Genomic DNA, 24,038 nt, shown 5'->3' on the forward strand with positions numbered 1-24,038 from the left:
AAGTTTGCCGGGACTGTTACTGCATCCTGACCGGCCACACCGACAGCGAGGACGCGGGGGTGAAAAGGCGAGGGATCCTGGAGGTGAGCGGTTCTATATACGAACTCCATCCATCGGTCATCGGCCTTGGCCGGTGTGTTTATTTTACTGCCAGAAACCGTTTATATGTTAATAAACCGTTTATTAGCTCTGCTTTCAGTCTGGCAACATCGGTGAAATATGTTAAATGTAGGACCGTTACGTGACTGTAAAATGCCAGAAAACGATGCGATACGAAGGTACGTGGGACTATTAAAAACGTGACCCCTCTTCCCCCCTCAGATCGAGGCGGCTCAGTTCTCGGGCAGCAGCATCATGTGCGGCTTCCTGCAGTACTCCGAGAAGAACAAACCCTCGCAGAAGGTCTGGTGCGTGATTCCGGAGACGGAGGGCCTGGTGCTCTACCTGTACGGAGCACCGCAGGTGAGGCCACAGTCACACACGGCCGCGGACACGAGCGCAATAAATCACGTACGCAAAACGTCTGGACGCCCCCGAGTCTGGGGCCTGAACTGGAGGGACGCAAATCTTCAGTTTTCTTTGTGTTTATTACGTAACCTCGTGTGCTTTATTTCATAGTCCTGCGTCATCAGTTTTGGTCCATAATGTAAAAAAAAATGTAGGCGTGTCCCAACTTTGGGCCGTGTACGTAAATCATCGTACTGTGTAGGGCTGTCAAATGGTAAATCGCGAAAAAATGTTCAACAAATTGGTTAAAATTGGCCGCTTTAAACAACGCAGCCCTACGCTGTCGATACGGTGGCACGGATTTACATTTACGGCATTTACCAGACGCCCTTATCCAGAGCGACTTACAACCATCATGTCCCTGAGCAAGACACTTAACCCTGAGTGTCTCCAGACGGGGACTGTCCCTGTAAATACTGATTGTAAGTGGGGTTTGAACCTGGGTCTTCTGGTTCATAGGCGAGTGTGTTACCCGCTAGGTTACTACCAAAGTTTGAAGATGTCCAACGAAAACAAAAAGTGTCAAAAAATGAAGAAGAAATGTTGTTATAGTATTATAATGCAATCTTCATATTCCCATAAATGCTACAAATATCCACCAAATTCCATTAATAATCGTAGCAGAAGACTCTTCAATGTCCCGCTCTGTTTTTATTCTTTTAGGACGTGAAGGCTCAGGGCACCATCCCGCTGCTCGGCTACATGGTAGAGGACACGCAGCGATCCGGCGACGCCCTGGCCAGCTTCCGTCTCACTCAGTCCAAGTCCCTGCACAGCTTCGGCGCCGAGAGCGAGGAGGTCAAGCAGCGCTGGCTTCGGGTCATCCGGGTGGCGGTGACCGGCGAGGTGCCCGTCCGCGACCACCAGATATTGGACTCCGCCCACCCCGCGGAGCTCGCCCAGGAGCCCAGCGCAGACGGGATGCGAGGAAATACGAGCGAGTAAACGGCACTTCGCGCCCTGGATTGGTTACGGTAGCACACAGACACGCCCGCCGCCGGAATGAACCGCCCCGCACCAGAACCTGGATTAGAAAGGAGGATTAACACTGACCGCCCGGTGACCTGGTTTAACACTACCTGCACCCAGATCCCTGCTGGCTCACTGGAAACGCAGTCACAGATCTCAGATCAGATGAGTGTAAGTGTGTGAGTGTGTGTGTGTGTGTGTGTGTGTGTGTGTATGTAAGTCAGACTGCCGCAATAAAACAGCCGCGTCACAGGCTCATTTTTATACCGAAAAGCAGATCCTCACTCCGCCTCCAATAAGCTAAACTACTGATGACCGGAGCCCGGAACTTGACATTGGACAAAGTACCAGCGGAGGGGGCGGGGCCTCGAAGCACATACTCCGGCCCCCGGCGTAGATGGGCGGAGTCTGGCGGCTGTTGCTGTACTATTTGTTTTTCTCCTGTTTGTACACAGCGCGCCTTTTTGGTCCATGGCCACCATGTCTCCGCCGTGGACAACTACTGCTGTCACTTCTATTGTCTTAAATGGGATCTTCCTCCAAACAGACACGGCACAATCAGACATGGGAGCATTAATTGTACTTTTTTTTTTTTTTAAGAAGACCTGTAATTAATTTTATTATTTAAAGTAATTTATAGAAGTATAATGTGCATGACTTAATGACATCATGAACCTTAATTCAGTCCTTAATGCTTTCTTGTGTTTCTGTATTTGGGCCTTTGAAGTTATTTACTATCAGTATCACCTCCAGCCTGCGTTTTAAAGGTCCCCTATTATAATTTTCAGGCTTAGCGTCCCCTATTACTGTCTCTGACGTCTCTTTCCGAGGTTCAGCCGTGGTGCAGAATTACAACCGCGTTGGTCCAGTCCCACAGTGAGATTTACCAGGATGTGCCATTTCACCATCTTGTAGCTTTAAATGCTAAAGAGGCGGAGCGAGGCGGGACGAGGAGGAGAGCGGCCAATAGAGGTTGAGGGGACATTCGCGGAAATTACGTCATCACCACCATTCACCAACCACAACGTTTGGTGCATTTTTTCAGTGAAAATTAAATGAACCCGCTGGTTCTTCAGAGTGACTTTAAAAAATAAATTTCTGCTCATTTTTACACCCAAACACCGAGCAACTGCAATGCTGCACACGTTTGGAAGCCATGACGGTCGGTGGAGATAATGTTTTAGAGGAGGGGTGGGAAATTCTCTGGGCTGAAAGAGTATGAGAAACGGGATGTAACCTTTCCCCTTTATGATGTCATAAGGGGACAAATTCCTGATCCGACCGTCTGAGCTCTCTGAGCGGCGAAGCAGAATGACGACAACACTCTTTACACCTATCACCATTTCTAGCCACTGCAGGACCAGAGACAGGCTCGGGGAACTCGTTTTCTGGTGACACAGGACCAACTATGATGTTGGTCACCAGGACATCCTCAGTGCTCCCCATTCCAGGTTCTCTAGTCTCTGTGGTTTTATTGTAGGGATGGACTCCATTGTTCACAGTAAGATCTTTCCTCATCTGCCATTGGAGATGTTCTCTGCAGACTCCAATATCTCACATAGGTGTTGAGTTGGATGGTTGACCTTCGGGGTCACCAAATCTCCAAGCAATCAGTGATTATTGTCCTGTGGGTGGGGTCAACCACCATAAGCCTAGAATTTGCACCCTGGCAACCCAGTCAGTTTAACCATCCATCGAAGATGTAGACCAGTGACCTTGACCACAGAAATCGAATCAGTGTTTTTATTCTTGATTTCCCATCATGCATTTAAAGTGAACCTGCTAGTTTTTTGCTATTTGTACAGTGCCAGAAAACGATGCGATACGAAGGTACGTGGGACTATTAAAAACGTGACCCCTCTTCCCCCCTCAGATCGAGGCGGCTCAGTTCTCGGGCAGCAGCATCAGGGCTATTTATTGGAGTTAATTTTTTTTTTTTTTATTGTGACCCACTTCTCCAACATGCTGTACTTCCCACTTATTGTTTTTCTCACTCGCTGTTCCTTTTTTCTCTGGGTAATTCATCTGTGTTTCCTTTTCGTCCAACACGATCCCATGAACAGAAGACCAGGCCACGTTTTTATGGTTTTAGTGCACTGGGCTGTGCCTAGTTGGAAGTGCACTTGGCAGAACTCTGACCCTCCAACAGAACAGTTTTGGGAGGGGCTTCCAGCGAACGCTTGAAAAGCTGCGCATGAAGAAGAAAAAAAAAAATACTAAAAATCATATCCCCTTCCTGTTCTGAAGGACAGTGGTTCAGGTCGCTTTGCAGTCTCAACAAACCTGACGCCGTCACTCTGCACCAATCCAGTTTGCTCCGAATTGCCTCACGCGGATTAGTGTCACTTTTTGGGCGGGGTCAGGCCACACCCACAGAAAAAAAGGTTATTTCGGACACTGATCCACGGGGGTCTGTAAGATGGTTGGAACAGCAAAGCACTTTACCCTCCTATACAAAGTGTACCTTGTAAGAAACAAAAAAATAAAATGCAAAAGTCAAGTATTATTTAATCATTTCTTGTGTGTCGTGGTTTTCATTCAACGCTCGTCAGTTTAAAACCACAATGTCACATTGTGATAATTTAGTGTCATGAATCGCTGCTTGTGTAATTTATGCAAATTGCCCAGCCAATCGAACAGGTACATTTAACATTTAAGGCATTTGGCAGACGCCCTGATCCAGAGCAACTTGCAACGTGCTTCCATGTTACCATGGATGAAGTGGTCAGTTCTGGTTCATTAGGACCCCCAACTATGAATACAATCTTTTTATTCACTCTGTTCTAGTTTCTATACAGAAGTCAGACAAGAAGAAGGTTACAAGTTCATCTAAATATTCAGTATTTAGAACCTGATGCGTGCAGCTACTGGGAGCCAGTGGAGGAACGTAGCAGAGGGGCGATGTGGGAGAACTTGGGAAGGTTGAAGATCAATCGTGCTGCTGCATTTTGTATTAGTTGTAGAGGTCAGATGGTACATACTGGTAGACCAGCTAGAAGGGAGTTACAGTAGTCCAGTCGTGAGATTACTAAGGACTGAACCAGTATCTGGGTGGCCTGGGTTGACAGATAAGGGCAGATTCATCCGATATTGTAGAGAAGGAATCTACATGAGCGGGAAAGGTTGCTGATGTGAGTCGAGAAGGTTGTCTATTGTTACGCCAAGGTTGTGGGCTGTTGTAGAAGGAGAGAGCTGCGAGTTGTCCAGGTAAATAGCAGATACTTCACCACCTCAGGATCTGGCTGAAATAAGCAGGCACAGCCAGAAATCAAGCATCGAACAGGAACGCGTTACACGTTACTACCACATCTAACTTCCGTCTTTGCTGGGAAATCTGGAAAAATAGACAACATTTTCTTCAAGAGTCAATTTAGAAAATTTATTTGACAAACATCTACATTTAAAGCCAGAAAAAAAAATTCCACAAGTAAAATTTCATAAGTTTGTTGTATAAATGAAGCAAATAGAAAACATTAAGTCTATCTGTATAGTTGCAAGAACAGACTGCGACCTTTGACCCGGAAGTGAGGAGCATTCTGGGTTTCAGCTCTTGTGCTGACGGATCAGGCCTCGGATCCGCCGGACCAGGGCCTGTACGAAGGTGCAGCGGGAGCGGCCTTTGCTGAAGAGAGTCTCGACGTCCAGAAGTTTCCGCTGCACCTGGTCGCTGAAGCTGTACGCCACGTCGCTCTGCAGCTGAAGACAAACACGAAAACAGGACGTTTAACGTCGCCGCATGACTATCGGGGCACAGAGGTCGTAACTCTGAAGCACCCCTCACCTGCTCAAGGTCCTGCTGCGTCACCTGAGACAAGCCTAGGCCACGCCCCCCGGCAGAGCCTGGAGAAAACGGAACTCGAATCAAATTCTACAGACACGCCCCCGCAAGGCAGAAGGCGCCGGAAAGGGTTCGCATCGGCACTCACCTTTGTATCCTGGCAACAGGGAGTCCTTGGGGTCGGTGGGCGTACAGTAGTTCAGGTAATACTCCAGATGGCGCCAGAGGACGAACAGAGACGTTTCAATAACGTCTGAGGAGGGGCGTGGTCAATGAAAATAATCGAATTGATCTGTTATCCCCCCCCCCGCCACGAGTAACGCGACTCTGGTCCCAGGTCAGGACCGGGTTAGGATACAGGAGCAGAGTGACAAGAGCTTCGCCCGGTTGTTGACGAGCTGCACCAGGCGCCGTTTGGCCAGCAGAGTCCGCTGCACCGACGGCAACTTCTCCACCGCCCCTGATCCGGACACCAGCGCCTGACACAGCTGCAACGCAACCACAAATCCTGTTTTGTACTGGAGGTATTACAAACAAGCTCATATTTAATGAATGAAAATGTGAAATTCAGCCAGTTTGCCTTACATTAAACCATGTTAAATGCCTTTTACTTGTCTGATTTATAAATATTCAAAAGGTAGTGAGGTACTAAGAATTATTGACCAATGAATGAATGTGAATGTATGTGGTTCATACTGGGGGGGGGAAGAGCCACGCACACACCCCAGTAATAAGAGTGCGTGTACCTCTTTAAGCTCTTCGGGAGCGAGCTGGTCCAGGCCCTGCAGTTTGCCCAGGTTCTGTCGGTGGCTGTCATGGTAACGGATGAAATCGGCAGTGCTGTTCTTCAGCAGGTACAGCAGCAGGCCCAGACTGGGCACGCGGGAGCAGGCGACAGCGGGCGGAGGCGCGTCTGACGGGGGCACACAGGCATGCCGTTTTCAGCAGGCTTCTCGCGAATGGCTGCTCGCTGGCTTCACGAAGAGGGTGGAGTGTGTGTGTGTGTGTGTGTGTGTGTGTGTGTGTACCTTCACTGGTCTCACTATACGATTATCGATCAAATCCCACTTACTACCATTGTGTCCCTGAGCAGGACACTTAACCCTGAGTGTCTCCAGGGGGGGGGACTGTCCCTGTAACTACTGATTGTAAGACGCTCTGGATAAGGCCGTCTGGTAAATGCAGTAAATGTAAATCATGTTCTACAATGCATCGATGCAGAATAGTCCACACACACACACACACACACGGGCGTTGAAGTGAATCTCGTAATCGATGCATCACATACCCGCAGACTCGTTGGCCGTGGGGCTGAACAGGCAGAGGCTGAAGTGGGCATCAGCGGAGCTCTGCAGCAGCAGGGTCTGGCAGTACTCCATGATATTAGCACAGATCTGGCAAACAGATTCATCTGTCACACGAGGCCATACTGGTGATTTTAGAACCGAGGTGTGGAGCTACGTTTCTGCTACGATTATAAGGCCAATTATCGAATTAAATATTTTTTCCCCACAATTAAATTTATTATATATACAATGCAAGATGAAGAGTATGACACATTATTAATTTAGTGCCCTGGAAATATACAGCAGGTTAAACTGGGCCGCTTTTTTCCGTATGGATTTAGAATTCGTAATTCATCTCGCTCTCGCCTGTGTGGTACCTGCTGCATGGCCGCCTCCATCTCCTCTCGGCGCTCAGCTGGGTCGCCGGGACCCGCCCCCTCCTCCATCTGCTTCAGCAGCCGCACGCGCTCCGTCCCGACCAACCGGCCAAGCAGAGACAGACAGAGCCGCTATGCCCGGGGCAGGAAACCGAGGGTTAATAGTAATATGAATATTATGTCTGAACAACTTTGCTCACCATTCAAAACTATATTTTCTTTTGTATGTGTGTGTGTGATTATATATATATATATATATATATAAATTTAAAATGTAATATTCACATTAAATCTGAACAAATTTACTCCCCTCTCGAAACTATCATTCGCAGTGATGGTCTTTCAAAGGCTTTGCTAAATTTTTTATGGTGCTCGCTTTGATAGGGACAAATTTGAATCACTTCGTGCATCTGTCTCATCCTGCTCTTGCTTTTTACATTTTCTAGCAAACTTGGTGTGTCTCTCATGTAAACTTGGGGTCCCCCGGGAGGCCGGGGAGGGGCTGTGAATATAATAATGGAAAATCACCATTCGATAACATTTCGAAAAAGATGACTTGATACCTGGAATCTGCTGACATGGCCCTGGAACTCGACCATGGCTGTGCTGTTGATGTCACCCATCTCCAGAACACCTGTCACATACACAGTAAACCGGGCTATAGGCCAGCACGTGCATGTTTGGGTGATGCTGCTGCTGAACGTGGGGCTGGGCAATATGGCCAAAAAAAAGGCGTTCTCTCTGCCTCTCATCCCGTCGCGTTCGTGCATCTCTCAACTGCATGATGTACATGCTAGTCCCTCTCCGGCATGCTCGTTTCATGGATATTTATTTAATTCGAGGGCATCGGATAAAAACACACACAAATTCGAGGTGAAATTTTCTCGGCCAATCGCCAATAATCGTATAATTGTGTGGTGTGGATTTCTAACGCACCAGGCAGTGCAGTCTTGCTGATGATGCCTGTGATGAGAGAGAGCTCCTGCAGGGCTCCCATATTCAAGTCCTGTGTGCGCATGATGGTCTGGATGGTGTCTGCATGAACAATTATCCACTGCAAGACCTGCACATACACAAAACACACAACATTGTATAGTAACTGTTCAGAAAAATGGATGTTGCTCTTGATCTAAATAAACCCATAAAACATTTTAAAAAATAAAAAAAACAGATGTTACCTGTGCTGCCCCCTGCTGGTGGTGGGTGGCAGTGGAGGTCAGGATGCCCTGCAGCAGCCGGAGTGCCGGCAGCAGGATCTGTCTGTACCGGTCCAGAGGAGACGGAATAAATCCTGAGCAGTCCCTCGGTCCAAACACCCTGAAGACACATTCATTCATTTGTCAGGAAATCAAACACAGAAAGACACCCTGAAAACACACATTCACAATAGACAAGACTAATTAAACAATTAAAAATGCCACAAGCTTTACTACATTTGCAGCATTTACCAGACGTCCTTATCCAGAGAGACTTACAATCAGTAGGTACAGGGACATTCCCCCCCTGGAGAAACTCAGGGTTAAGTGTTTTGCTCAGGGACACGATGGCAGTAAGTGGGTTTTGAAACCTTGTGCTCTTCGACCCCTATGCGAGTATCTTACCAGTGGGGCAGTATCTTATTGGGGCAGTGGTGGCCTAGCGTGTAAGGAAGTGGCCCCGTAAATTAGAAGGTTGCCGGTTCAAATCCCGACCCGCCATTGTGCCACTGAGTAAAGCACCGTCCCCACACACTGCTCCCCGGGCGCCTGTCATGGTGCCCACTGCTCACCAAGGGTGATGTTAAATACAGAGGACACATTTCACCGTGTGCACTGGGTGCTGTGCTGTGTCACATGTGACAATCACATTCACTTTCCAACTAGGCTACTAACACCCTATTACATCCTTCATTAGCATTTCCTATATTAAGGCTCGTAATAAAACCTGGGCTGGGTGCCGCTGGTCCTCATACTCACCTGTGTGAGTTGCTCTCAGGGAGCATGTGGAAAACCTGACAGTCCGCCAGCTGAGCCACCAGGCCACAACGCAGAAGCTCTAGCGCCCCCTGGGGGGACTTGGCAACACGCGTCAGCAATGCCTATAAAACACACAGACAGAAATAATCAGAAACACTTCAGAATGAAGGAATCATACAAGCAAAGGCGCGTTCTCACCATCTTGGACTCGTATATGTACAGCGGCTTCATCAGCGGCGTTTGGGGGCCCAGCAGCGTCTGCAGCGCCGCATCGTCCTGCTTCAGACTCTCCACCAGCACGCGCAGGTAGCCGCTGTTACACAGGTACACCAGCCACTGGGACTGGCGGTCAATGGACAGGACGCGGTCCAGCACAGCCAGCGCTAGCATCTGGGCCAGAGAGAACGGGATTCGTACACGGCGACACAGGAGGTTTCAGAAGTGGAATAGCTTGAGGGAGGGAGGGAAGGTGCACACACCCTGCCGATCTCGTGCCCATCGACCGCATCTCGGCAAACCACCTCCATCAGGGTGGTGCCGTAGCTCTCGACGATCGCCAGGTTCTCCCGCTGTAGCTTGGTGAAGCCGTCCTCAGGAGCGGTCAAGCGCTCCCACATGGAGTGGCCGGCTATAGATGCAGAAACGCTTATCAGTATATGGTCAGGTCCATGAACAGAGGGACATTGGAAGTTCTAACAGTTTTGATCTATCTTTTTTTGTTTTTTATTATGAAGTATTTAAATCAAAACCAGGTAAACGGTGTAGGAATTACATCAGTATATGAAAGTGAAGTGATTGTCACTTGTGATACACAGCAGCACATCACACGGTGCACACAGTGAAATGTGTCCTCTGCATTTAACCATCACCCTGAGTGAGCAGTGGGCAGCCATGACAGGCACCCGGGGAGCAGTGTGTGGGGACGGTGCTTTGCTCAGTGGCACCTTGGCGGATCGGGATTCGAACCGGCAACCTTCTGATTTCGGGGCCGCTAGGCCAGCACTGCCCCACTGAATGTCCCAATATTAATGTCCCTGACTGTAAGTCTATTTGTACGTGTGTGTGTGTGTGTGTTGTCTGCGCACCAGTTTGCAGCGTATCTGGTTCATCGGGTTTATGGGCGATCTGCAGATAGTAGAGCAACGCCCCGTACAGGTGAGCCCGCAGTCGCTGGAAACCCCCACCTGCAAAATAAATGAATAAATAAATAATGCTGGTCAGCCACCGTCCCCCCCCCGGGAGTGTGGCCACCCACCAGTGCAGAGGATGAAGTCCAGAAGCTTCCGCAGGACAAGGTGCAGGGCGGAGTTTGCGATGGAGGCAAAGCTGGATGAGGTCACGCCATCCTGACCCGCCCCTTGCTGCTGCTCAGAGAGCACCGATTGGCTGAGGTGTGCTGTGAGGGTAAAGACCACGCCTGCCACGACTGGCATCAAATCCCCTGCTGCATCCTCTGATAACACCTGTGCACCATCAATCAAATGAGTTAAACGGCTCCACTAACAAAGATCTGAGCCCCTAAACAGTCCAGGCCACGGCCCACCTTGTCGTGCAGGTCGAGCAGCAGGTCTCGGATGATCAGCTGCCTCTGGTCGGCGGGGATTAGGTCGGTGGGGCAGGCGCTCAGGATGGTCTCCACCAGCTCGCGCCAGCTCTGCAGCACGTGGCGCTTGGCGCTGAGGCTGCGGCGCATGCGGTTCCGCTCCACGACCTGGGTCAGGATGGAATTAACCTCCTGCAAGACACATGCGAGGTCACCGTGAGCTCAGCCATTTGCACAGGAGACTAGACAAAAATTCCTACAGGACCTGGATTTAGAAGCTATAAAATATGACATGCAATGTCTATTTCAGTGTAAATGCTGATTAGCATAATCAAGGGATTTGGAACATTAAACATCTAGGGTCAGTTTGCCGTTCAAGAACTGACTAGTCCTAGACTAAAAGAGAACTTCTCTAAGACTAGGCTTAATCCATGAATGAGAAACCGATCCATGGAATTCACTTTTAATAACCGCCCTTTGAATGTTTTTTAAATAAATACATACATACATAACAAATGTTATGTCTAATTACAAAGGCCTCACCTCCATTAATAAAGGCCTCTGTCCAATAGCAGCCATGCCCTGTAAGGCGTTGACCTCAGCAACCAGAACTCTGTGCAGCAGCTGGAATTCAGACGACGGAGTAAATTAAACACGGGCCGTGTAATAAACACTGGGACAAGTCAGCGAGGGAAGAGTGGCCACACCTTCACGTTGCACACCGTGTGTCCCAGTTCATTGACGTGCTCACAGTTGGACATGACCTGTTCGATCTGAGCGCGCTCGAAGAAGTCCAGCTGCAGCAGCTCCGGCACTTCCTGGGTGAAGTCGATTGCGTCCAGGATGCTGAGCAGTTTCCTGCGCACTGGTGACATCATCGATAGAGGAGGTCACAAAACTGTTTACGCGACTCAGCTACATCACTGCAGACTAGCGGCAAATAATCACCTCAAAACCTGAAGTGCATAAAGTCCCAGGTTCAAACGTAACCCTTAACCAAGACACTTAACCCTGAGTGTCTCCAGGGGGACTGTCCCCGTCACTACTGATGTTAAGGCGCTCTGGATAATGGCGTCTGGTAAATGCTGTCTCTGAAATGTTGATTCCCACAAATACTGTGCAGACTGACCTTTCGAGGTTGTGTCAAACTGCAGGAAGCTGAGGGACCTTCGGTTCTCCTCCATACCCACCTCACCATCGTCTGCACAGACACACAAAAAAATACATAAAAAAAAAAAACAGTACAATTAATCATGTGTTTATTGTTGGATTTATCCCACGTCTCCGAACACAAGTGTTACTGCAGCATTAACTAATTTTGTAGATAAAATTCTACATAACACTCTTCATGTGGAAAGGCTTAGATATTGTATGTCTGGAAATATAGATCTATTTGAAGCTTCTTGGAGGCCTCTTTTCAATCACCTGTTAAAGAATTCTGATAATTGCAATGCTAATTGAAACTTTGTAGTCGTAATGTAGGTGTTAATACACAGCTTTTTATTTTATGTCATCATTTATTTTCTTTTCTCTTGTTAAAGTTACCGATAGAGAACAAATATGTTTGCAAATGTCAGCACTATCTCTATATTTATTTCCACTCCCCCTATCACTCTTGCTATAAGTACCTTGGTGACTATATATTCATATTTTGTATTTCTGTTGTCATTATTATTCACAATGTTACATTGAGTAAAAATGTATTACTGACGTTTTTTTGCCTGTGCAGTTATGTGGTGGGCTGCTGTATTGAATCTATCTGAAGGAGATGTGTTTTGTTTTTGTGATTTTGTATGTCTGTTAACTGGAAAATTACCGCAATAAATATATATTTAAAAAAATTATTAAAAAGATTCTACATAACGCATTAGCCAAGTAATTTCTAAACATTGTCGTTGCCTTTGCACACCGTGCCGTGGCTTGACCAAGCGAGTGTGAGTGTACCTAGGTGCTGGGTGTGTGGTTGATCATTGAGCAGTAGGCTCAGGAGGCGCTGTGTGTGCGAGCGCTGGCGGTTGAGCGATGTCACTCGCAGCTCAATGGCAGCCGCCTTCATCAACCACGACATCTGGTAAAGTCCGGCAATCTGGTTGCCTAGAGACAGTCACAATTTTTTTTTTAAAAAAATTCGTGCATGTGTTCAAATTAAAAGGAGTGAATCAGACGGACCTGGCAGTACGAAGGGCAAGTGCTGCAGCTGGGAGAACAGGAAGTCCTGACTGGTCCTCAGGTAGCGCATGGTGGGACCAGATGTCTCCGAACTCGCACAGAGCAGGTAGATCACCTGTAACAGAGAGAGAAGATGAGCCTTCACACACAACCTGCTTGGTTGCCCCGAGTAGTATGTGTAAGTGTGTATATATCTTTTACCTGGTAACAGAGCTCGGCCAGGTGAGGAGCCTCCTGCGTGATCTCGGGTCCTGATCGCCTCTCACTGCCCCTCCGCAGGAGACCCAGAATTGCATGCAAGCAGCTGCGCGGACAGCCAAGCACTCCTGTGTGATGGAATATTGTAAGTTATGCATAGACTCGTGTTGGGGGAAGACATAGGGTGGTAGTAGCCTAGTGGGTAACACACTCGCCTATGAACCAATGACCCAGGTTCAAACCCCACTTACTACCATTGTGTCCCTGAGCAAGACACTTGACCCTGAATGTCTTCAGGGGGGGACTGTCACTCTAACTACTGATTGTAAGTCGCTCTGGATAAGGGCATCTGGTAAAAACTGTAAATGTAAATGGGTGTTTACTAGGGGTGTGACAGGGGAACCTCTGTTCTGGTTAGTTTTCGGTACGGTGCATAAGGTTATCTTCTTGTGCTTGATCTAAAGTGCCACGGTACGTCTTTTCAAAAGCATTTACGATACACAGTTGTTCTTTGGCTGCACGGAGGCACAACAGTGATTAAACATTAACTCGAGGGTAAGGGGCTCTCACCTACTGGCAATTACAGCTTGGCAGGCTAAACTGTAAGCGCCGATGGACTAAAGACCGTCCCTGCAAAAATCCCTGGACATTTCAGGACTAATTTCAAAATGAAGAGAAAAAACTAAATCCCATGGACCATAACGGCATACTGGACCGTGCAGGGCAGTCTGGACTTCTGTATTTTACTGAACAACGTTGCACCGCTAGTGCTTACATGAAAAAGTTTGTGGTATATTGATGACTCGATGTGATGTTTGTGTGTCTTACCAGGGTCCTGTAGGTTGGTGGAGGACACCGGCTTCGTGAACTCGTAGCCCAGCAGGTATAGAGCCAAGTTGGGGCTCTTCAGCTCCAGCGAAGTAATGAGGAGGTTCAGGATGTGGATCTGGGTGTCGTGTCTAATATGGGACACGCGTTTTGCTGGGTCGTCTCCTCCAGAATCTTGGAACGTAATCATTTCAATCGATGTTAGAGCGTAAATGTCAATAGCTCACCATATTTCTATCATAAATAAGTCCATAATCTCACCGTCTGCCTTATCCACTCCTTCCTCCGCTTCCTCGCTGTCCAAACATTCCACAAATCCAGCCATGAGCTTCTCACTGACAGCCTGCAACACAAACTCTGCTCAGACCACGGCCGACACCAGCATACACCGTGAAAAGGTGGCGCCACAGCCCGGCCGCTCCCACCTGATCGTGTGTGAAGTCCCCCACCAGGCGGCTCTGGATGTTGGGGTAGCGTGCAATGTGGCCCAGGATCTTGGCGCTCTGAAACGCAGCTTCTGGGTTGGAATTACTGTGGTACAGGTAGCTGAAAAGGATTTATATGGAATTCAGTCTTGAACCTGGGAGGGTGTGTGTGGGTGTGTGTGTATTAGTGCATTAACAGAAAGGCAGTTTTGATGACACGTTACACATTTTTTCTGTTTCTTGCGAAAGGATTATTCTTCACCATAAAGTGAAGTGATTGTCACATATGATACACAGCAGCACAGCACACGGTGCACACAGTGAAATTTGTCCTCTGCATTTAACCCATCACCTTGAGTGAGCAGTGGGCAGCCATGACAGGCGCTTTGCTCAGTGGTACCTCAGGTGCACCTTGGCAGATCGGGATTCGAACCTGCAACCTTCTGATTACGGGGCCACTTCCTTAACCGCTAGGCCACCACTGCCCTAAAATGAACTGCACGGTCTATTATCTGCATTCAATAGACACAATAGACACATGGTGATGATGATGCGTGCAGTGCGGACAGTAAACTGATGTGGTATGGTGGGCTTTGGAATACCAAGGGACAGCTGGAAATGGGGATGGAAACTGGACTACACTCTGGACTTCTCCAACCCTACAACTGTAGGACTTTTTTATTTTTATTATTGGACAAACTTTCACCAGCCCTGCACTGACACCACTTGCAGGCTCACTCTACCCTGGAAGGGGGTCCCTCTCTGTATCACTCGTAGAGTTTTTTTCTTGTGTGCAGAAGGGTCAAGTGTGTTGGGGTGTCAACTGTAGGGCTTGTCAAAGCCCAATGAGACATACTGTATGTGATTATGGGCTATATAAGAAATAGTTGTTATTTAAAATGCCAAGTTGACAGCTGGGATTGCGCACGAGAAGGTGACGTCTTCAAATAACGCATAAGTCAATCGGAAAAAAAAAAGTTGTTGCCCTCTAGTGTGTGTGTGCAAGTACATACCGAGCGACGTTAGTGAGGTGGTCCGCTCTGCGGCTGTGTGTGCTGACGCCCTGCAGCAGCTGCTCCAGCGGCGTGACCAGCAGCGACGACTGGCTTTCTCTCAGCAGGTTCATGAACACCGTCTGCTTCTGCAGGGCCAGATCCAGCAAACACAGGCAGTGCAGCACAGCCGACTCCATCTGCGCCTTGCCTACACACATTTACACACACACACACACACACACACAGGATTGATTTGAAAAACTGATTACTAAATAAATAAGTGTTTTAGTCAGTCCCAGGTAAATGGAGACGTTTGCTGACCAGGGACTGGCGCGTACGTGTCCAGCTGGTGGACGCCCTCGTGCAAAAGGTTGAGACACAGGGACAACATGGGAGAGTCGTTGAGCAGGTGGAACATCAGGCTGTGCCCCGGGGGCTTGTGGGCCGGGACGGTCTCACCCTGCAGCTCCAGCGTCTCGGACAGGAAGTCTGACGGCTGAGGCTCATAGTCCCTCAGCAGCTTATGGAAGACCTCCAACACCGCATTCGCCACCTCCCACTGCAGAGAGACAGGAGGAGTCACAGAGCTAAAGTCAGACGAGGAAACAAGGAAGAATTCAGTACTGATTTGTCCTTGTGGTAGATGAACACCAACACTACAGCCCTTCATGTCACGTTAAGAGGGCCTGATTGATTAATACGCAATAATAAACTATGACGACTTGTAAGAATACTTAATTACAGAATGAAATAGCAGGGAACAGAAACCTTCTCAGCAGGTCGACGGTAAGCTCTGGTAGGGAAGGGCAGGAAGACTGCGTCCCGCAGGAAGTTCAGGTACGGCTGGAACCCCGGTGCGCGAAGGCCCGCCCCCAGGTTTACAGGCAGGGCGCTCTCAACCAGAGTGCTGATGAGGTGACAGAACGCCCGCGTGAGGGGGTACTCCTCGCAGCTCGACTCGATCTCGTTCAGTTCCACCTGCACACAGAAGGGAGGCTTTTAATTACCGCGGTTAACGCGTCGGTACAGGCCAGCGGCGGCCTGGCGGACCAGTAAATCGAGGGTTGCGTGTTTTGAAAGAGTGGCTCTGAATGCACATGCATATAAACCTTGGGTCACAGGAAAATGGAAAAATCGTACTAAGGTGTCATCTTTTTCCACATCTACAGGAACTGTCTGAAGTTAATGTTGGTTAAGAAATAGGTGCATTATAACAAACGGAAAAACATTGTTCTGTTGCTATGGACAATGTTGGTACTCAGTTTTTTTTTTTTTTTATGCACTGGAACATTGCAGCTAAAAATTAATTGTACCACATCTTGCTGCGATAGTGACATAGATAACCAATTTAGATTTTTTTTTTTTTTTTACTGAAAGCTACACACAACCATGTGATTAATCACAATAAATTCACAGACACAAGACACACACCCTCACTTGGTCTCACGTCAGCTCAGCCTCACCTCTATGCCAGCTGCTTGTCTCTGTCCTGGTGTTCTCACCGTTTGCAAGATCTGAAGAAAGACAGCTGATTAGTTTGAAGTCTTTAAATGGTGTGTGTGTGTGTGTGTGTGTGTGTGTGTTACTGAAACGTTCTGTGCTCACCTGTGTGTACTCAAGCGACTGCCAGAGCGAGGCGGCGATCTCGGGCGACTTGGCAAACGCAGCAAGCGCATGCAACACGTGGCCTTTGAGGACCGGTGGGATGCTGCACTGCAGCAAGCCCAACATGACGACCACAGGGGTCCACTGGGGGTGTTCGCAGAGAGCCAGGCGGGCGTTCTCGCTCTAACACACACAATCAGAGCAAATCTGTTCACACGTGCATTTTAACAACACTGATGCCCTTTAAATACAGCTTCTCACACAAAATACTCGACTTAAACTGCAAATCCATACCGGATAACAGAACACGACCCACGACAGACTCACCGTATATTAGCATCATGATTTTTACACCCAAAATCCATCCCAGATAACAGATCACGACCCACAAGTCTCACCGTATATTAGCATCATGATTTTTACACCCAAAATCCATACCGGATAACAGAATACGACCTACGACAGTCTCACCGTATATTAGCATCATGATTTTTACACCCAAAATCCATACCGAATAACAGAACACGACCCACAACAGTCTCACTGTATATTAGCATCATGATTTTTACACCCAAAATCCATACCGAATAACAGAACACGACCCACGACAGTCTCACCGTATATTAGCATCATGATTTTTACACCCAAAATCCATACCGGATAACAGAATACGACCTACGACAGTCTCACCGTATATTAGCATCATGATTTTTACACCCAAAATCCATCCCAGATAACAGATCACGACCCACAAGTCTCACCGTATATTAGCATCATGATTTTTACACCCAAAATCCATACCGGATAACAGAACACGACCTACGACAGTCTCACCGTATATTAGCATCATGATTTTTACACCCAAAATCCATACCGGATAACAGAACACGACCCATGACAGTCTCATTGTATATTACTTTTTTTTTTTACCCATGTGATTATGGTGGTGAGGAGTTGCAGGAACGCAGACAGGCCATCCAGCTCTCGCTGTGTGATGCCCCTGATGGGCGTGTGTCTGTAGTGGGGTATGTGGGCGCTCGGCACATCCCTGCGCAGGTTCTCGTGGTAGAGCATGAGCGAATGGAACAGGTGTTCCCACGACACAGGGTTACCTGCCACAGCCCCTGCCAGGTTCTCTCCTGTAAAGAACAGTTTGCATTTATTTCAATTCTGTATGGGCGTTAGGGGAGTTGAAATTAAGCTCATAATCGATGCATCACAATGCAGAACCATAATCGATTATTTCATAATGACGTTGCTTGGTGATTTTCTGCCAGTGGTATAAAGATTCTCGGTAAAAAGTAGTGCCGGTAATGGCCTAATCTGAGTAGGATAGGAGTATGGCCTCAACATTTATTTCTTATATAGCCCAAAATCACATATAGTATGTCTCAATGGGCTTTGACAGGCCCTACAGTTGACAGCCCCCACACTTATCCACACGGACGGTCGAAATAAACACTCTCTGAACATTATACGCGTTCTATTGGCAATTCACTGGCAAAACATTGCATGCAGCATATATATGAGAGCATGCCAGAAATGCCAGAAAAACACCCGGTTCGGATGTCCGTCGGATGTCTGCCTTAACTCTCATCTCACTTTATAATTATAATGTGAAGTAATGTAGAAACATTGATGAAATGCATCGTGATTCACCGATAATTGTAATCGAATCGTATTGTGAGACCAGTGAAGGTTCACGCCTCTAGTGGGTGCTGAGGTAGACAGGCGCACGTGTGTGTGTGTGTGTGTGTGTACCGTGCGGAGCTCCATTGGTCTTCAGTAAGCTAAAGCAGTAGTGTGAACACTGCGGGCCGTTAGCCAGGCCCTTCAGCATGCGCAGGTACGGGATGTAGAGAGTGGGAGGCAGCAGGTCGCCCATCTGACGCACAAATTTTGACAGAACCACCTGAAATGCACACGCACACACACACACACACACACACACACACACACGCGCTTATTTTACCCACTGTTGTGGTTGACAAGGTGGTTTGTGCGTGCGGCCACTTTGTGTACCTGTTTGTGGGGGGGCCTCTGTAACGCCATGCCCAGATAAGAGCCTGTGAGAGTGGTGTGCTGTAGAGACTCGGTTGGACACCAGAATTCCAGAGGAAGCTCCAGACTGAAGGGATCCTTGCTGTAGAACTCACCAATCTGCATTCACGAACAAGAAGGATTATTATGAATAGTTATAATTCATGCAAACTGCACACTAACTTTGCGTGTGCATACCATGCTGTGTCTGGGTGTGAATGTGTATATGCACTAGTGGCGTGAATTAGATTCAACTAGATTCAATTAATAAAGTGAAGTGATTGTCACTGTGATTCACAGCACAGCACATGGTGCACACAGTGAAATTTGTCCTCTGCATTTAACCCATCACCCTGAGTGAGCCGCCATGACAGGTGCCCAGGCAGCAGTGTGTGGTAGTAGCCTAGTGGGTAACACACTCGCCTATGAACCAGAAGACCCAGGTTCAAATCCCACTTACTACAATCATGTCCCTGAGCAGGACACTTAACCCTGAGTGTCTCCAGGGGGGACTGTCCCTGTAACTACTGATTGTAAGTCGCTCTGGATAAGGGCGTCTGATAAATGCCATAAATGTAAACGTGTGGGGACGGTGCTTTGTTCAATGGCGGATCAGGATTCGAACTGGCAACCTTCTGATTACGGGGCCGCTTCCTTAACCACTAGGTCACCATGGAGATCGTGGTCCACGCCTTTATTAAATCAAGGTTAGATTTCTGAAACACATTACTGTGTGGGTGTTCTAATAGGTGCATGAGTAGATTCCTTCTCTACAATATAAGACGGATCCGCCCCACTGGCTCCCAGTAGCATTTGAACACCCTTAACGTGCACACATACAAGTATCATGAGGTGCTCCAGGTCTTTGCGAATGGAAGCGGGCGGCTCGCTGCCCATCTGAAGAGCCATGTGCACCAGCCGGGCATCCTCATCAGCACGGTTACGCAGCTGCTTCACCTGCGTGAACGCGAACACACACACACACATGCGGCCATTTTGTCAACTTCTGGATTCGTCAGATCATCTCAGATCTACCTGGAGGCCCCTACCTTCATGGGCATGAGGGCAAGGAAGTCAGTGACGAGGGCATGAAGCCGGCGGGCGTAGAACTCTTCCTGGGAGAAGCCTTCACATCCCAGAATGCCTTCAGTGAGGAAAAGGAAGACTCCACCCATCAGGGCCTGGTCAGCCAGTGCCTCATCTGCTTCGGTGTATTCAACCAGAGCTGCGGCAAAAACACGACATACGCAATGACATTCAAAACTAGCTTTTTTACTCCAATTTTGCGTTCACTATGTAACCTGGCATGTGTGAGTGTGGCTCGGCGATTATATGACCTATGATTAAGTTAAATATGAATTAATCTTGGTGATCAGCTTTCTGCATTTAATGAAAAAGATGACAGAAATAAGCATATTTTAAGTAAAGTGATGTAAGTAAGTAAGTTAAGTGAAGTGATTGTCACATGTGATACTCAGCAGCACAGCACACTGTGCACACAGTGAAATTTGTCCTCTGCATTTAACCATCACCCTGAGTGAGCAGTGGGCACCATGACAAGCGCCCGGGGAGCAGTGTGTGGGGACGGTGCTTTGCTCAGTGGCACCTTGGCGGATCGGGATTCGAACCGGCAACCTTCCTCAACCGCTAGGCCACCACTGCCCCCTAAAATATGGAACGCTTCACAGATTTGCGTGTCATCCTTTTGCAGGGGCCATGCTAATCTTCTCTGTATCGACCCAATTTTAGTATACGTGCAGCCGTAGCAAGCAGAATCAACGAAGACAGCACTGTGTAATGTGGGTCACCGCGTACAGCTAGAAAACAGCGAAATGGCTGAACATGTGGCCGGCAAGGGTTGGAGCTTGTGGGGAAGTGATCCACCGGTGCGATTAGAACTGAAGAGGCGTCAGGGACGTCCATGACCCCACAGACTGTGACAGAAAACCAGACAGTCACAGGACACAATCTGCCTGTCTCAAACAGAGACCTGCTGGTAGTAGCCCAGTGAGTAGGACTCACCTATGAACCAGAAGAGCAGGTCCAAACCCCCCTTACTACCTGAGTGTCTCCAGGGGGGGACTGTACCTGTAACTACTGATTGTAAGTCGCTCTGGATAAGGGCGTCTGGTAGGAATCTTTTATTTACAGCGTAGGACACGCCAAAGCAACCCGGCCATAAAACCATAAACGCAGAAGACTCGTACCTGAGCCCTGAGGCAGCTGGGACAGCGCCCGGAGGGACAGGGACCAAGCCAGTCTTACTACCGCCTGCAGCCCAGGGAGCTGCCAGGACTGTCCGTCCATCAGGCGCGTGTGCACTGCGTTCACGTAGTCCCGCTCGGTGAGCAGCGGCATGGCCTGCAGGAGATCTGCATATAAACACACACACACACACACACACACACACACACACACACAGTCACCTCAGGCCGGCGGAATCACAACGCTTCAGCATGACGCGGCAGCGTTTACGCGCATGTGTGTACCGTCTCTGTCCTCGGTGCCCTGCTCCACGAAGCTCATGTCCAAGCAGTAGAGTAAAGCCATGAGCAGGGTGAGGTTCACGCTGTCCAGCGCGCCGTCGGATTCGGCCGTCACCCCCTCCAAGTGGCCAATCAGAGCCAGGGTGTCATCTTTGCTCAGGGGAGACTGGCAGGTCCAAGCGAACAGGCAGTCTGCCAGGGACTGGCGGCACTCTCTAATGAGGTCAGATACCTGGGAGAGACGAGGGGAAATTAGTATCTAGGTCTCTATGAAATCAGTTTTATTTTTCCCTTTTTTTCCATTTTAATTATTCTAAATTCCATGTTTTCCTTTATAAACCTATTTATTCACCTAAATCTATGTGATTATGGAGTGGGTGGGGAAAAAAGAGGACCTGCAATATGATAAATCACATTTAATAACATTGTTGAACAAAGTGCTTGGGCATTTATGCTTTGCTTTTTAAAAAGAACTATTTGACAATATTACACAAACTTCCTTTTTTAAAGGCATGTGGACGCCCTGCCTCAACCAGAAACACACGCAGTGTGCTGCAGCAGCCAGAAACACCAATTATACAAAATCCCGCGTTTTATGGCGGATTCCACATTTTCAGCAGGGCCCTAATTATTTGAGACCACACCGAAAGCAAACATATCAAAACAAGATTTTAACATTACGTCAACTTCACATTAAACTGAGCACTAACATTAAAAATAGCATCATAAAAGATTCACAGTGAGTCAAGAATCAACATTCCGGCACCTTCTTCCTGTGTTTCTCGTTTCCAAGGCCTCTCTCCTTCTGCAAACGCTCAAACTCGCGAGTCGTGCTGATCTCGGAGACCAGCTTCAGGATGCGCTTCGTCAGCCCCTCTGCAATCAGCTCGTCGGTGAAGCGAGTGGTGATGGACACCAGCTCATCACTTGGCCCAAAAGAGATAGAGGAGAAGGAAAAAGAAGGAAATCCAGGGTCGTGAAAATCCAGGGAACAACTACACACCGATACCTGTATACGAGAACAATAACGCAGTTCTACCTGAGGTCCAGGGTGAAGGTCTTGCCATGACGTGATTGGATGAGAGACCGCAGTGAGTTGGCCACACAGCATTTCCCATCCCAATAGAGCAGCACCGCCACCAGGCCTCGAGTCAGGCCAGGGAAATGAGGCTGCTGTAACTCTCCTACAAAAAGAGAAACGACAGTCAGAGTGTGTATGTGTGGTTTTAACTAATTAACTGTTTATTATAAACATTTACGGGACCCTATGGTGAAAATGCGAATGTGAGATACTATTAATACGAGTTCCCCAGGCCTGTATATGGTCCTGCAGTGGATGGGTGTAAAGAGTGTTCTGGTCATTCTGCTTCACGTTTCTCATGCTTTTGTCCAGCCAGAAAATTACATTTACAGCATTTTACCAGACGTCCTTATCCAGAGCGACTTACAATCAGTAGTTACAGGGACAGTCCCCCTCCTGGAGCAACTTAGGGTTAAGTGTCTTGCTCAGGGACACAATGGTAGTAAGTGGGATTTGAACCTGGGTCTTCTGGCTCATAGGCGAGTGTGTAACCCACTAGGCTACTACCACCCTATAGAAAATCTCCCGCCCCCTCCCCTAAAACATTATCTCCACCGAGTGTCTGGTGTGGCACGTCACCTGCCAACAGCAGCTCCAGGGCTGCCAGCTCTCCCAAGTCGAACAGGTCACTGAGGATGAAGGCTTCCGCCGTCAGCTGCTCTGGGAGGAGACGCGCCCCCTGCTGGCCCTGAATGGCGATGCCCTCTGTGCTTGCCTTCCGCACCTTCTCCCTCTGCTCCATGCTCTTCGACTTGTGCACCAAAACAAAGACTTCAATCACCTGAAGTTGCAAAGGTTTTCTGTGTGTGTGTGTGTGTTAGCCACCAACCGGGTTCTCGAACAGCTTGAGAAACTGTGGCTTGTGCTTCTTGAGTTGCAGGTCCAGCAGGTGGACACTCTCCAGCTGCTTTCTCCATATGGCTCCCTCCACCGTGTCCCATAACTCCTTCAGCGGACCCCACAGACTGGCTCCTACAGAACAGACAAAGCCACGCAGACGTCAGACCATGATCTCCAGATGAGGACTAGACCTGCCCTGGCGTCCACTTCAACAACATACTGCACTCCGGTCAATACTAAATAGCGGGTGAACAAATAACAGAGGAACATTGGCAGATATGAGCGTTCCACAAAGCATCAAAGGAAACCTTTACTTCCCACATAAATGAGAAGAAGAAAAAGTAATTAAATACTGTTTTATTCATAAAAGATGTGCTATATCTCCATAAATGTGCAAAACCATTTCACTGTGTGCATTAATCTGTAAAAATCCAGTGCAGTTTGTATTCGTTTAGTACTTATTCCAGAGTGATATGTATATATTACGTGTCCTGGTGTATTATTTGTATATTATCCTCGAAAAGTGACAATTGCAATAAAGATTTAGCTTCTCTGCACGGTCACAGAAATACAGGTTTTTGGCACGACACTTCGGGACATGGTTTATTAAGAAGAGATAATAAATAAATATGGAACAGAAGAACACACAGACCGGCATATTATCTGGGAATTATTTGCGCGACGACCAACGCACGTATCGAACCGGTGCGTCCGTACTTCGCAATTCAACGTTTAAAACAAAAAGGCCCGACAGGCGACGTGAGTGGACGAATAAAGTGACGAGCCGAGTTTTAAAAAAGGCGGCGACGTCTTTCGACCTGAAGAGTTAAGAGCGTACCCGAATTTACCGCCATCTGCGCCGCCATGTTGAACTCCGGCGTGGCCGCGACGAGGCTGCCCACCTGCGTGCCTGAATAAAAAAATATTCCCCTCCGGAAAGAATCAATTTTGGCCAA

At 48.1% G+C, this 24,038-nt stretch overlaps 2 protein-coding genes and 1 non-coding gene across 9 annotated transcripts in view; 1 reads left to right on the forward strand and 2 right to left on the reverse strand.

Moving 5' to 3' along the window:
* LOC114766593 (FYVE, RhoGEF and PH domain-containing protein 4-like) overlaps nt 1–2,506 on the forward strand; it is a 21,498-nt gene extending 18,992 nt beyond the window's left edge. For all 6 annotated transcript variants that reach the window (XM_028957549.1, XM_028957553.1, XM_028957550.1 and 3 more), the window contains 3 exons: nt 1–83; nt 322–462; nt 1,171–2,506. The exon at nt 1–83 is cut by the window's left edge and continues 64 nt beyond it. In XM_028957549.1, the coding sequence (XP_028813382.1) occupies nt 1–83; nt 322–462; nt 1,171–1,452 (506 nt within the window). In that variant the 3' untranslated portion in view covers nt 1,453–2,506. The remainder of the gene's footprint in view (nt 84–321; nt 463–1,170) is intronic.
* A 2,073-nt stretch (nt 2,507–4,579) lies between these two features.
* LOC114766585 (nuclear pore complex protein Nup205-like) lies at nt 4,580–23,971 on the reverse strand. 2 transcript variants are annotated; one of them, XM_028957517.1, is made up of 43 exons: nt 23,921–23,971; nt 23,072–23,214; nt 22,822–22,993; nt 22,201–22,345; nt 21,928–22,087; nt 21,165–21,393; nt 20,883–21,047; nt 19,725–19,900; nt 19,516–19,632; nt 18,658–18,795; nt 18,397–18,547; nt 17,566–17,774; nt 16,636–16,818; nt 16,494–16,544; nt 15,799–16,008; nt 15,352–15,589; nt 15,049–15,238; nt 14,036–14,156; nt 13,872–13,953; nt 13,611–13,784; nt 12,786–12,910; nt 12,585–12,699; nt 12,360–12,509; nt 11,545–11,616; nt 11,123–11,280; nt 10,959–11,039; nt 10,416–10,607; nt 10,128–10,335; nt 9,958–10,056; nt 9,352–9,500; nt 9,071–9,262; nt 8,873–8,994; nt 8,096–8,234; nt 7,854–7,980; nt 7,481–7,551; nt 6,918–7,049; nt 6,543–6,648; nt 6,001–6,167; nt 5,613–5,742; nt 5,403–5,507; nt 5,258–5,316; nt 4,988–5,172; nt 4,580–4,718 (listed from the first exon to the last, which is right to left on the reverse strand). In XM_028957517.1, exons 1-42 carry the CDS (start codon nt 23,946–23,948, stop codon nt 5,020–5,022), a joined length of 5,934 nt encoding a protein of 1,977 aa, XP_028813350.1. In that variant the 5' UTR covers nt 23,949–23,971; the 3' UTR covers nt 4,580–4,718; nt 4,988–5,019. The 2 variants fall into 2 exon arrangements, with proteins under 2 accessions (XP_028813350.1, XP_028813351.1); XM_028957518.1 differs by lacking the exon at nt 4,580–4,718 and having other exon boundaries at nt 4,842–5,172.
* LOC114767529 (U6 spliceosomal RNA) lies at nt 20,342–20,444 on the reverse strand. Its single transcript, XR_003742957.1, has one exon. It is a non-coding gene; the product is annotated as a U6 spliceosomal RNA (small nuclear RNA).
* Nucleotides 23,972–24,038: the final 67 nt, after the last annotated feature.

Source organism: Denticeps clupeoides, chromosome 17 (genome assembly GCF_900700375.1).
Source record: "Denticeps clupeoides chromosome 17, fDenClu1.1, whole genome shotgun sequence".
NCBI lineage: Eukaryota > Metazoa > Chordata > Actinopteri > Clupeiformes > Denticipitidae > Denticeps > Denticeps clupeoides.

Excerpts from the sequence above, each read along its gene's own strand:
- LOC114766585 (XM_028957517.1), bottom strand. The coding sequence starts at position 23,948 with ATGGCGGCGCAGATGGCGGTAAATTCGG. Across the intron at positions 10,608-10,958 it reads AGAGGCCTTTATTAATGGAG|GAGGTTAATTCCATCCTGAC; the intron begins GTGAGGCCTTTG and ends TGTGTCTTGCAG. Across the intron at positions 5,317-5,402 it reads CCTGTTGCCAGGATACAAAG|GCTCTGCCGGGGGGCGTGGC; the intron begins GTGAGTGCCGAT and ends CGTTTTCTCCAG.